Source organism: Saimiri boliviensis, chromosome 18 (assembly GCF_048565385.1).
Source record: "Saimiri boliviensis isolate mSaiBol1 chromosome 18, mSaiBol1.pri, whole genome shotgun sequence".
Classification (NCBI taxonomy): Eukaryota; Metazoa; Chordata; class Mammalia; order Primates; family Cebidae; genus Saimiri; species Saimiri boliviensis.
In genome coordinates, this window is record NC_133466.1 from 8,671,220 (window position 1) to 8,684,149 (window position 12,930).

A 12,930-nucleotide genomic window follows, 5' to 3' on the forward strand; every position below is an offset into this window, starting at 1 on the left:
CAGTAAAATCGTGTGTGTTCTATTTTAAAGGCTAATTTTGGTGTAAACACACCGTAACATAGATCCTATTAAGTGCTATTCCCTTGGAAGGAATGCCATTCCTATGATGTTGTCACAGTCTTTTGTAGCATAAGACAGATGAAAGCTCTGTCTTAAAAACAGTCCGTCAGTAAAAACTTAACATAGCTTAGAGTACATTCTTTTTTGGAATATTCTCAACAGTGAAAAGCCACTAAGTTGAATGAATTTTGCTTTTAGAAAACATTCAAAAGATATTTAGTTCTAAGAAATACTGGTAACCCTACTGTGAGTGAAAAAAAGGAAATGTCACTATAAAATGAAGCTTTGAGACCGGTTCCAAAGGAGGCATTCTAAAAATGTCCGAAGCAAGGGCTGTCCTCTGATGAAATTCTTTTAAACATGTAAGTTCTACTATAACACTTGTTTTTTTTTTTTCCAAATCAGTCTATTTTACATTAAATCACAAATGTAATAAATTTCTTCAATTCTAATAAGGTAAAATATGGTATTTATTATTATTCTGTCAGGAATAAAATTAAAACCCTGAAGTCCGGTCTCCAACTGTCTCTTGGAAAACAGAATTAGACAGCATTCATGGAAGACATTATTAATCTGTGACAAAAAAATCCTTGGGCACTGTGGACTTTTGGGAGAGAACAGAACGTAAAAGACTGCTTAGGAAGGTGGGTTAAACCTTCATCTAGACAGGGAAAACAGAACCCAAATTATTTATTATACTTTAGGTCATTTTAGAGCATTTCAACATTTATAGCAAACTCAAAACCTCAGAAAGCAAAGTTATAATGCCACACAGTATAGGTAGGTAAACATTCCAGGAGAGCAAAGCAGGAGCATGTCTAATGGAAATCCTGGGAGCTCATGTCTATACACTGACTACATGCAGTTATAGGGAGCCTGCAATCTAGAAATAATACAATACCCAAGTACTTTCTACCTATAAATAAGAGATGCTAACATTATGCTAACATGCTAACATTATCGTTGTTACCTTTGTTTTCCTAGGAAAACAGTGTAACACAAAGCCACCCCAGGTCCATTCCCTCATGCCATCACCAAGGGCAGCCATTATCTTAAATTGGATATAAACATAATCTGTATTTTTTCTCTTTTTTACAATAGGCACAGGTACTCATAAGCAGTATATAGTACTGTTATGTATATTTTCCAAACTGTATGTAAGTGGGATCACAATGTTTATGTTCTCCAACTTGCTTTTCCCTCAAGATTATGTTTCTAAAATCTATCTATGCATTACATTCTTTACTTTTTGTGCAAATAAAAAGTAGATTCCCAACGATTGCCTGGCAAAGCCTTTTTCTTTTCTTTAAAAACACAAACTAAATTAAACTGAGATATTTCAGACAAAATTATTAGAGGTACAGAGAAGGAAATGGGTCAAAATGAGAAAAATATTATAAGATATGTCAATATCATTTTAATTGTTTATTACCTCTGTTACAAATCTTACCTCAGGCTGCCCTATTCCAAGGAGAGAAACGGCAAGTCCATAGACAACCAAGACATAGTTAATCATGGCCAGGTTCAGTTGCTGTCAATAAAAATGCCTCAGTTAAAAATCTGAACATAATTCTGCTCCATTTGTATCATACTAACCTTCTAGTCACAACAGAAAAAGAAGTGTAATAGAATCTCACTAATCAATCTTACTAATCAATGACTGTCATAAAATCTCACTAATCAATATGATTGTCCAAATCAAATTAGAAAAGGGATTTTTGTCCTAATAAAGCAATTATACACTATTTAAAAACACAGAATCACCGTCTCAAAGTTCCTTGAGGCACGGCTCATAATAGATTAGAATAATTTCTAATTAAAGTCATATGATTTTGCATATAAGGGGTACTAGTGACAGATTAAGACATTTACTTAGCTATTAGAGGCATACCTCAGAGATACTGTGGGCTCGGTTCTAGAGCATCACAATAAAGCAAATATCACAATCAAGTGAGTCTCACAAACTTGAGGGTTTCCTAATGCATATAAAAGTTATGTTTAAGTGATACTGTAGTCTATTAAGTGTGAAGTACCATTATGTCTATAAAATAATGTACACACCTTAATTTTAAAAACTTTATTGCTACAAATGCTTATGATCATCTGAGGCTTTAGTGAGTCATAATCTTTTCGCTGGTGGATGGTCTTGCCTTGATATTGATGACTGCTAACTGTTCAGGATGGTACTTGCTGAAAATTAAGGTGGCTGTGGCAATTCTTAAAATCAGACAACAGTGAAGTCTGTTGTACTGATTGACTCTTACTTTCAAAAAAGATTTCTCTGTAACATGTGATGTTGTCTAACAGCATTTTACCTATACTACAACCTCTTTTAAAATTGGAGTGAATCCTCTCAAATCCTGCCACTGCTTGATCTACTAAGTTTATTATTTCAACAATATTCACAGCATCTTCAAAAGGAGTAGATTCCATTTCAAGCAACGACTTTTTTTTGTTCATCTGTAAGAAGCAACTTCTCATCCCTTCAAGTTTTATCAAGAGATTGCAGCAATTCAGTCACATCTTCAGGCTCCACTTCGAATTCTAGTTCTCTCACTTGTTTCACGACATCTGCAGTGACTTCCGCCACTAATGCCTTGAACCCCTCAAAGTCATCCATGAGGACTGGAATTCACTTATTCCAGACTCCTGTTAATATTGATATTGTGATCTCTCCCATGCATCATGAATGTTCTTAGTGGTATCTAGAGTGGTGATCCTTTCCAGAAGGTTTTCAATTTACTTTGCCCAGATCCAACAGAGGAATCACTAAGGCAGCTATAGCCTTATAAAATATGTTTCTTAAGAACTGAAAGTCAAAATAACTCTTTGTTCATAGGCTACGTAATAGATATTGTGTTAGTGGGCATGAAAACAACACTTATCTCCTTGTACATGTATATCAGATCTCTTGGGCAATCAGGTGCATTGTCAATGAGCAGTAGTATTTTGCAAGGAATCTTTTATTCTGAGCAGTAGGTCTCAACAGTGGGCTTAAAGTACTTAGTAAACCATGCTATAAGCAGATGTGCTGTCATTCATGCTTTTTGTTCCATTTCTACAGCTCTAGGCAGAATGAATTAGTGTAATTCCTAAGGGTCTCAGGATTTTTGGAACGTAAATGAGCACTGGCTTCAACTTAAGTCACCAGTTATATCGGCCCCTAATGAGTACTGAGCTGTCCTTTGAAGCTTTGAAATCAGACATTGACTTCTCTCTAGCTGTGAAAGTCCCAGATGGCATCTTCTTCCAACAACGTTTTGTCTCCATTGACAATCTGTTGTTTAGTATAGCCACCGTCATCAATGCTCTTCGCTACATCTCGGTAACTTGCTGCAGCTTCTCCATCAGCACTTGCTGCTTCATCTTGCACTTTTCATGTTATGGAATCGGCTTCTTTCCTTAAATCTCATGAACCAAATTCTGCTAGATTCAAACTTTTCTTCTGCAGCTTCCCAATCTCTCTCAGCCTTCACAGAATAGAAGCGTTAGGGCTTTGCTCTGGATTAGGCTCTGGCTTAGGGAATGTTGTGGCTGGTTTGATGTTTTATCCAGACCACTAAGACTCTCCACATTGGCAAGAAAGTTTTTTCACTTTCTTGTCATTTATGTGTTCACTGAAGTAGCACTTTTAATTTCCTTCAAAAACTTGTCCTTTGCATTCACAATTTGGCTATTTGGCACAAGAGGACTAGCTTTCTGCTTATCTTGGCTTTCAACATGCCTTCCCCACAAAGCTTAATCATTCTACTTTTTGATGTAAAGTGAGAGACATGCAGTCTTCCTTTCACTTGAATACTTAGAGGCCATTGTAAGGTCATTAACTGGCCTAATTTCAATATCGTGTCTCAGGGAACATGGAGACTTAAAGAAGGAGGTAGAAACAACAGATGGTTGGCAGAGCACTCAGAACACACACACACCATTTATTTTATTTTTTTAAATGTTCATTCTCAAGCTGTAAGTATTTATTTATCCGTGTACATCTGTTTCTTCTTTATTATACTTTAAGTTCTAGGGTACATGTGCAGATTGTGCAGGTTTGTTACACAGGTATACACATGTAATGGTGGCAGTTCGCTGCCTCCATCACCCCATCATCTACATTAGGTATTTCTCCTAATGCTATCCCTCCCCAATCCCTCCACCCCCTGCTATTCCTCCCCTAGTCCCCCAACCCCCAGGCCCCAGTGTGTGATGTTCCCCTTCCTGTGTCCATGTGTTCTCATCATTCAACACCCACTTATGAGTGAGAACATGCAGTGCTTGGTTTTCTGTTCTTGTGTCAGTTTGCTGAGAATGATGGTTTCCAGCTTCATTCATGTCCCTGCAAAGGACATGAACTCATCCTTTTTTATGGCTGCATAGTATTCCATGGTGTATATGTGCCACATTTTCTTTATCCAGTCTATCATTGATGGGCATTTGGGTTGGTTCCAAGTCTTTGCTATTGTGAACAGTGCTGCAATAAACATACATGTGCATGTGTCTTTATAATAGAATGATTTATAATCCTTTGGGTATATACCCAGTAATGGGATTGCTGGGTCAAATGGTATTTCTATTTCTAGATCCTTGAGGAATCACCAAACTGTCTTCCACAAAGGTTGAATTAATTTGCACTCCCACCAACAGTGTAAAAGCATTCCTATTTCTCCACATCCTCGCCAGCATCTGTTGTCTCCTGATTTTTTAATGATCGCCATTATAACTGGACACACACCATTTATTAAGTTCCCTTCTTACACAGGCATAGGTTGTAGTGCCCTAAAAACAATTACAATAGTAACATCAAAGATCACTAATCACAGATATGTAATAATGATAATAAGAAAGTTTGACACGTTGTGAGAATTACCAAAATGTGACATAGAGACATGAGGTGAGCACATGCTTTCGGAAAAATGGCACCGACAGACTTGCTTGACGCAGAGTTGCCACGAATCTTCAATTTGTAAAAAACGCATTGTCTGCAAAGTGCAATGAAGCAAAGCATAATGAAATGAGGTGTGCCTGTACTTCCTTTCTGAATGAAAAGATGTGACTAAAGTGAGTTGAAATCCTTTACTTAGAGAAAAAGCCAGTTCTAATGACCCTAAACTATAGTCAAGGAGAAAGTATAAACATGGATCATGTATTGAGCATACTCATGAAGTCTGAACTGGAGTACTACCTGCTTCCCATAACCTGAAGCCAATCTCTGCAAGGTCTTAGGAATATTACTACAATGAGTTAAAGCCTTGTTTCTCTTCTGCATTCATCTGAGGCACATTAGCACTGATAAACAAGTTATGATATGGAAAATTTACCTTTATTTTTTGAGGATCTAAACCATTCAGTAACTCTGTAAAGGCCTGTGCAGCACTGCGGCATCGCTGCTCCAATAAAGCTGTATAGCCATCTTGAATTAAGCTTCTCAGCATTTTCATTATATTAGCAAAATCCTAGAAAAATGAAATTCTATTTCAGTAACCCAAATGTACACATTTCTAATTTAAAACTTAAGATGCAAAGTTCATAGTAATACTTTATAACTAATGAGAAAACGTTTAAATCAATACTCAAACTATCCTTTATTAATCATATTCCTTTCTCAGCACCACAATTTTAAAGTGAAAATGAAAAGGTATCATTTTACCATATTAATTGCAACACTTGCCCTGTTGCCTTTGACAAAGGTGGTTCCTTTTACACTACATGGTGCAAAGCCTCACTTGCTTTCCAGACTAAACAGACAGTAATTTTAAGTGTTAATAATATATATGAAAAACACCGGCCATCACTTAAATAAGTAAATTATTGGATTGCAAGTAGAACAATGAGATGCATAAGAATATGCAATCAATGTACTGATCACTACCAGATTGTTAACAACCGCCATCCTGCTCTGAAACAGACCTTAATTCTAAGAAAGAAAGAAGGCCGGGCACGGTGGCTCAAGCCTGTAATCCCAGCACTTTGGGAGGCCGAGGCGGGTGGATCACGAGGTCAAGAGATCGAGACCATCCCGGTCAACATAGTGAAACCCCGTCTCTACTAAAAATACAAAAAATTAGCTGGGCATGGTGGCACATGCCTGTAATCCCAGCTACTCAGGAGGCTGAGACAGGAGAATTGCCTGAACCCAGGAGGCAGAGATTGCGGTGAGCCGAGATCGCGCCATTGCACTCCAGCCTGGGTAACAAGAGCGAAACTCTGTCTCGAAAAAAAAAAAGAAAAAGAAATATTTCCATTGTTAACTATACTCTTGCTTAACATATACTTGAATATAACTAGATAAAAATGCCAGGACAGATAATAAGAAGTTAAATGCAAAAGGAAGAACATAAGAAATAAAAAATAAAAACAAAATTGCTATCATGTACCCTTAAATAAAGTGAGAAAAACTTGCTAACTCGAATGCTTATGTGCACACGCATTATAATTTTAATTCATATTTTAGTGACATGGGAATAGCTGTAAGTCACCAAAGTTCCATAAAGATTAGAGAGGCAAGGCTAGACATTAAGTCTCAAATCTCCTCACTCCTTGTCATACATGTGTGCACCATTCAAGGGGGCAACAAATGCAAACATGTATGTTGTATTCCTTGCCGTTCCTAATAATGAAGATCCAAAAGGAGACCTTACTGCACAAATCACAGAGGAAAAAGCAGTTTGGTTACCCATAAACAAAAGCCTTCTGCTGGCTTTTGAATCATGTGAATCAAAGTCTGGCAAAACGCTCCCCAGAATATGCGTGGAAAAGAACAGCTCTCACAAAAAACTTAAAAGCTCTATGACAGCCATACTTGTTTTAAGATATGAACTTGAAGTTACAGATGATGATGTGCTATCCCTACAAATACTAGTTATTATTAGCCTTGCATAAACTCATTCAATTTTAATCTCGTTCTCATTCTTTTTCTTTTTTCTTCTTTAAAAGAGACAGGGCACCCAAACTAGTGAGAAGCTTAAAAAAGGAAACAAAAGAAAATAATAAATTACTATGTTGCTCAGGCTGGAGTGCAGTGGCTAATCCTCTCACTTCAGCCTCCTGAGGAGCTGGGACTGCAGGCACATGCCACCACACCCAGCTTTCTTTATCAGTCTAGAAATCAGATCCATACAGCCTCATGTTTTCATTGGAAGTCACTTCCCTCAATGCAACATAAATGATCTATCCTGAAAGCTCCAGCAGAGCAGGCCGAAATCACATCACTACACACCCAATCTTTCTTAGTCCTCAGCATATGGAGAGAGCCTCAATCAAACTGTGTTGAATGAACAAACAGAGGCTAAAATCAACAATCATATTTATTTAAATAGTCTTTTCATCTTCACAGGCTGTCTTCTGTGTATTTCATGGTTTTTAGAGTCAGTAAAAATCAATGTAAAAAGATATAATTTAAAATCTCCAACTGTAAGAAATTCTCAAAAATGCTTTTAAGCAATTAATTAGAAGTGTATTTTAGTTCTTTGTAAAATATCTGTTATGTATACCTAAAAAAAGATCCACATCTTGAAACAAGTATTCTACTCCATGTTAATGTATGTTTCCCATCACAAAGCAACATAAAAAGAATTTTATATACGACATTATCTGATTAAGTTAAATCATTTAAAGAATAAAAGTTTGCTCTTGAATGACTTTAGAGTAGGTATAATGAAACTGTTTAAATATTTTTAAATTATTTAAATCTTTTAAAAATATTTAGTTAATATTACTGTTAACTCTTTGAGAAGCAAATAATTCCACAGAGTTAACCATTAGTTAAACCTCTAGCTAGCATAATTATCAAGTTAATATTTAAATTAATGATAGACTGGATTCTTAGTAGTCATATATGTTCAATTATATGTCTGTAACAGCTGGGTGTGATGGCTCACACCTGCAATCCCTAAACTTTGGGAGGATTGCTTGAGGCCAGGAGTTTGAAACCAACCTGGACAACATAGTAAGACCCCATCTCTACAAAACTACAATACAGTACTTACATTAAAAAATAAATCTTAGAGATGTACATGATTAGAATTTTATTCATGTGAACAATGTTTCATTCAAAGAGTTTTGCTTTTTCCATTGGAAAAGCTTCTCCATTACCTGGTGTGCAGCTCTGGAAGATTTAGAAAACTGTTTCTCCAAGATGTTCTTCAAATCTGCTGGTAAAGTCAATTGTGAACTACAACTAAGAGAAAAAAAGCATTTGTTTTTAATAATTTTAAAATAAAACACTTCTACTCATATAAAGAAAAAAACAGGGCCAGGCATGGTGGCTCACACCTATAATCCCAGCACTTTGGGAGGCCATTTGAGACCAGCCTGACCAATGTGGTAAAACCCCGTCTCTGCTAAAAATACAAAAATTAGCCAGGTGTGGTGACAGGTGCCTGTAATCCCAGCTACTCAGGAGGCAGGAGAACTGCTTGAATCCAGGAGCCAGAGGCTGCAGTGAGCCAAGATCACATCACCGCACTCCAGCCTGGGCAACAGAGCGAGATGCCATCTCAAAAAAACAAAAAAAAAAGAAAGAGAAGAAAAATATAGAATCTGAATATTAGTTTACTCTCATCCTTCCAATGTGACAGACAGAAAAAAAGATGTATTTACTGAAGGCCATTTAAAATACAGAGTAAATTGTGAGCCATACAAGTTAGCCATTCTTTGCAGGGGAGGAATATTTCCATTAGAAATCTCTAAATCCAATGCAATCTCAGTAAACATTCCTATAAAATCAGAGGTGGAGGGAAACCAGATCAATTGATTATAAAGATGATATGGAAAAACAGCTTTTGAAAAAAGAGAAACATTAAGCAGTATTTGCCTTGATTATGAAAAGGTATTACAAATCTGCAGTCATTAGTAACAACATGGTCCTAAAACAAAAGTGTGCCCAATAAACAGTGCAAAGATGTTCAATATGATGAGAAAATCGAGTAATAAGATGTAAGCATTTTGGAAAGTCTGACTCCCTAAGTTGGTGAGAATAAGAAAAACTGGCACTCGATGTGGAGTTTTCTGAAAGCTCTTCTGACATCAAATGTGTGGATTTTTTCCCAATAACAAATATTGTCATTTTTCCATATCAATTCAACTGTCCAACACAAAATGAGTGTGTAGTAATGCAATTCAGTTCTGATACTAACTCTCAGACCTTGCAGGGTAAAGGGTCAGTTCCACAAGACTTCCCTCACCTCAGCTCAAGTGGGGTGCACAGGTTACCCACACTTCTGCCCTGCTGACTACAAACTAGAGAGTTTCCATGATCCCCTCTTCAGGCTCACTAGAAAAACACACAGAACTCATGGAAGTGCTTTACCTACTATTTCCAATTTTATTATAAAGGATACAACTCATAAACAGCCAAGTGGAAGAGATGCACAGGAAGGTAGGGGGTGCGAGGAGCTTCATGCTCCCCCTGGGCATGCCACTTTCCCAGCACATCAATGTGTTTGCCAACCCAGGAGCTCCCCAAGCACTCTTTTAAGGGTTTTACTAAGGTTTTATTACGTCGGCATGTAGGTACAATTGACTAAACCACTGGCCACTGGTGACTAAACTCAATTTCCAGCTCCCCTCCCCTCCTTGAAAGTCAAGTATGGGGCTGGAAGTCTTAAGCATCTAATCACGTGCTTGGTCTTTCTGGTGACTAGACTTCCTGAACTATCTGGGGCACTACCTTGAGTCACCTCATTAGCATAAACTCAAGTTCATGGAAAGGGGCTCATGATGAGTAACAAAATATACTCCTATCATTCAGGAAATTCCATGGGTTCTGGGAGCTCTGTACCAAGAACTGGGACAAATACCAAATATATATATTTTTTATTATAGCACACCCTCTTGTAGGAGTGTGAACAGTGCTCATTTTCTGGGAGAAGAATTTGGCAATACTTGCCAAAGATAAAATTATGCATCCCCTTTTATACAGCAATCCCACTACAGAAACAACTTCTAAACCTTATTTACAATGTACTTATTGGACATTGAACAGGTGCACAAAGGTGCATGTGGGATGTTTAAAGTATTGTCTGATTTATCCCTCTCAAAGGAAAGAAAGAAGAAAGCAAGAGAGAGGTGGAGAGAGGGAAAGAAAGTGAGAAAGGAAAAGAGGAACGAAGGGCCCAAATGCACAAAGATGGGAGATGCAGCTGTATCCCAAAACACGATCCAGCCATCAAAACGATGAGTGGAGCGCTCTGTCTTCTGAACATGGGAAGAAACACAAGATATTTTGTAAGAGGTAAAAAGCAAGCTGTAGGCCAGAGTCATTCTAGTAACAATGAAAATGATGGTGATAACAATAATGAGAGTTGAAGTATACTGAAGGCTTACTATGTTCCAGGGCTCTAAGTGTTTTATGTGGTTATCCTATTTAATTATAAAATAGCCCCATCTGGTAGGTATTATCAAATAAGGAATGGTCAGTTTGAAAAGTGAAACAAAATATTAGAAAAATAAACTTATCTTTAATAAAACAGCTTAAAATTACAACTCTGTATTTAAAAAGTAACCATATATTGAGATCAGGTTTCCTTAGGAATAAAGGGGAAGGCAGGGAAGAAGACTCATGATTTTTCTATCAAATAACAGAATAACATAATACTATGCTATATCCTTGCTTTGTACTTAATTTTTGTAGCAGCATCCAAAAATGGTCATTTTAAAAAGAGAGAGAGAGAGAGAGAGAGAGACTTCACTGATTTTTTTTTTTAGTGTTTTGATATTCAAATTATTTCCCCTGAAGCACCTATCATGGATTCAGATTAAGAAATGAAGGAGAAGAAACTGAAAACCAGTGTATTGTGGCAGACATGGTTTTGCTATTTCTACAACATCACTTTCATTCACTTCATGAAATTCTGTATTAAAAGACTTACAATTTCACTTTGTAATGGATTTATAACTTGTTGGCAACGGGGTATAACTATAAAGACAGGAGACAAGGCCAGGCACATGCCTGCAATCCCAGCACTCTGGGAGGCCAAGGCAGAAGGATTACTTGAGGCTAGGAGTTCAAGATCGGCCTGGGCAACAAAGCAAGAACCTGTCTCTAAAAAAATTGTGTTTTAATTATCCAGGCATGGTGACATGCACCATGGTGGCAGCAGTAGTCCTGGCTACTTGGGAGACTGAGGCAGAAGAATCACTTGAGCCCAGGAGTTCAAGGCTACAGTAAGCTATGGTTACACCACTGCACTCCAGCCTGTGTGACAGAGCAATTCTCTATCTCCAAAAAAAAAAAAAGATAGGAGGCAATTAATTACTATTAATTTTCATGAGGATGTTTGGTAGAATTCTGTTTAGAAGTAGTCAGAATTCATTAGGAAATATTTTCCTCTAAAGATAATTACTCAAAAGGCATCTGAAATACGCATACCCATGTCCGTATATGCAGAGTAAGTTTCCCAGTAGTCATGAAACTGTTAAGAGTGCATTCCTGGAGGAAGCCCCAGAGAAGGGACTGCAGGAGAGGTAAAATGAGGTGAGCAGGGAAGGAGATTTCATGTTCATCTTATATTTCTGAATGTTTTTTCCTTTTAGAATACGTATTCTAGAATTTAAAACATTAATATGGACATATTTCATACTGTATGACTTTCAGAAGTCAATATATATTAATATCCAGGATTAATAATCATTTAGCCAAAAATTATCCTTTCCTAAAGATATGCTTTTGATATTTGAAAGGGATTTTAGTACTCATCATAATACACACATTAAAGTAGCTAACACTTGAAAAACAATTTTTTTTCCCTTTTACTTGGGAAGAATACACTAGGGGGAAAAAAACGTATCTTAGAGAAAAAACATACCTGAACTTCTCTGATTCATTGTTTCGAGACTTTTGTTTTCCTTTATGTTTTGGAGGCTGACCTGTGAACACAAAAGCATTTGTTCCTGAAATCTGTACATAAAAATCTACAAGCCTGAGATTAAAACTACTTTTAAAATGTAAATTGGAGTAAGAAAACAGAAGCAGCAATAACTACAAATGCGTGTAACTACAAATGGGTGGGCCAAAAAAGAAGCTGCTGCTGATGTCTTCCTATGTATGATATATAATAAATTATTAAAAATCAATTATAATAGTGATTGTGACTTAGGTCTACCATAGATACAGACAGATACAGGAGATAGCTCCGTTCTCAGATAGTTTACAATCAGATGGGGTGAAAAGACCTATTACTTCAGCAGTTAAACAACAAATATCCTTATGAAAGAAAATACTGTGTTGCTATTGACATATTAATTCCATAGTCAGTAGCATCTGTCCCAACTCACAAAATGGAAAAATCACTTAAGCTGGAGTGGTTGGGAAAAATGTTAGTGAGGATACAGCATTTGTATTTGGTTTTGAGGAACAAGTACGATTTGGATAGAATGGCCTGAACCCAAGAGCAGAGTTAATTTCAGAAGCACTAAGTAAACCTGTGTGATTTCAAGAGCTCAAAAAGGGTGGAGGCCTGGAAAAGGGCTGCTAAGGCAAGCTGGGGTGAGTGTTTACAGAACCTCAGCTTCAGACCCAGCTCTGTGAGCCCAGCTTTACTCTGCTGGCAGGAGTAGGAAACCACTGCATATTTTTGGGCAGGGAAAGCCATGCTCAGAGCTGTACAGAAGAGCTAGTGCGGCAGGAGGAGCAGGGTGCATCTAATGAAGGTTTAAGGGGAGGGCACAGAGAAAAGTCAGAGCCAAGTTGTAATAAGGAGGGAATGAGAGCCTGGGCTTTGGTGGCCTCAGAAAACAAAGGTAGCTTTTGGAAAGGTAGAAGAATTCCAGTTTGATTTCCATTCTGTGGCCTTGGAATTACGCTAATGTGCTAACCAAACGGAAATGGTCAGTACTAAGTAGCTGCATCTGCGGAACTAACTGAGCCTGAGCGAACATGGC

The 12,930-nt window shown here is 37.3% G+C and overlaps 1 protein-coding gene across 6 annotated transcripts in view; it reads right to left on the reverse strand.

Annotated features, from left to right (window-relative positions):
* Nucleotides 1-12,930, reverse strand: part of TTC3 (tetratricopeptide repeat domain 3) — a 126,999-nt gene that overhangs the window by 66,560 nt on the left and 47,509 nt on the right. For all 6 annotated transcript variants that reach the window (XM_039480621.2, XM_010338275.3, XM_010338274.3 and 3 more), the window contains 4 exons: nt 11,856-11,916; nt 8,143-8,227; nt 5,370-5,504; nt 1,511-1,591 (listed from right to left, as the gene is read on the reverse strand). In XM_039480621.2, coding sequence (XP_039336555.2) covers nt 1,511-1,591; nt 5,370-5,504; nt 8,143-8,227; nt 11,856-11,916 — 362 coding nt within the window. The remainder of the gene's footprint in view (nt 1-1,510; nt 1,592-5,369; nt 5,505-8,142; nt 8,228-11,855; nt 11,917-12,930) is intronic.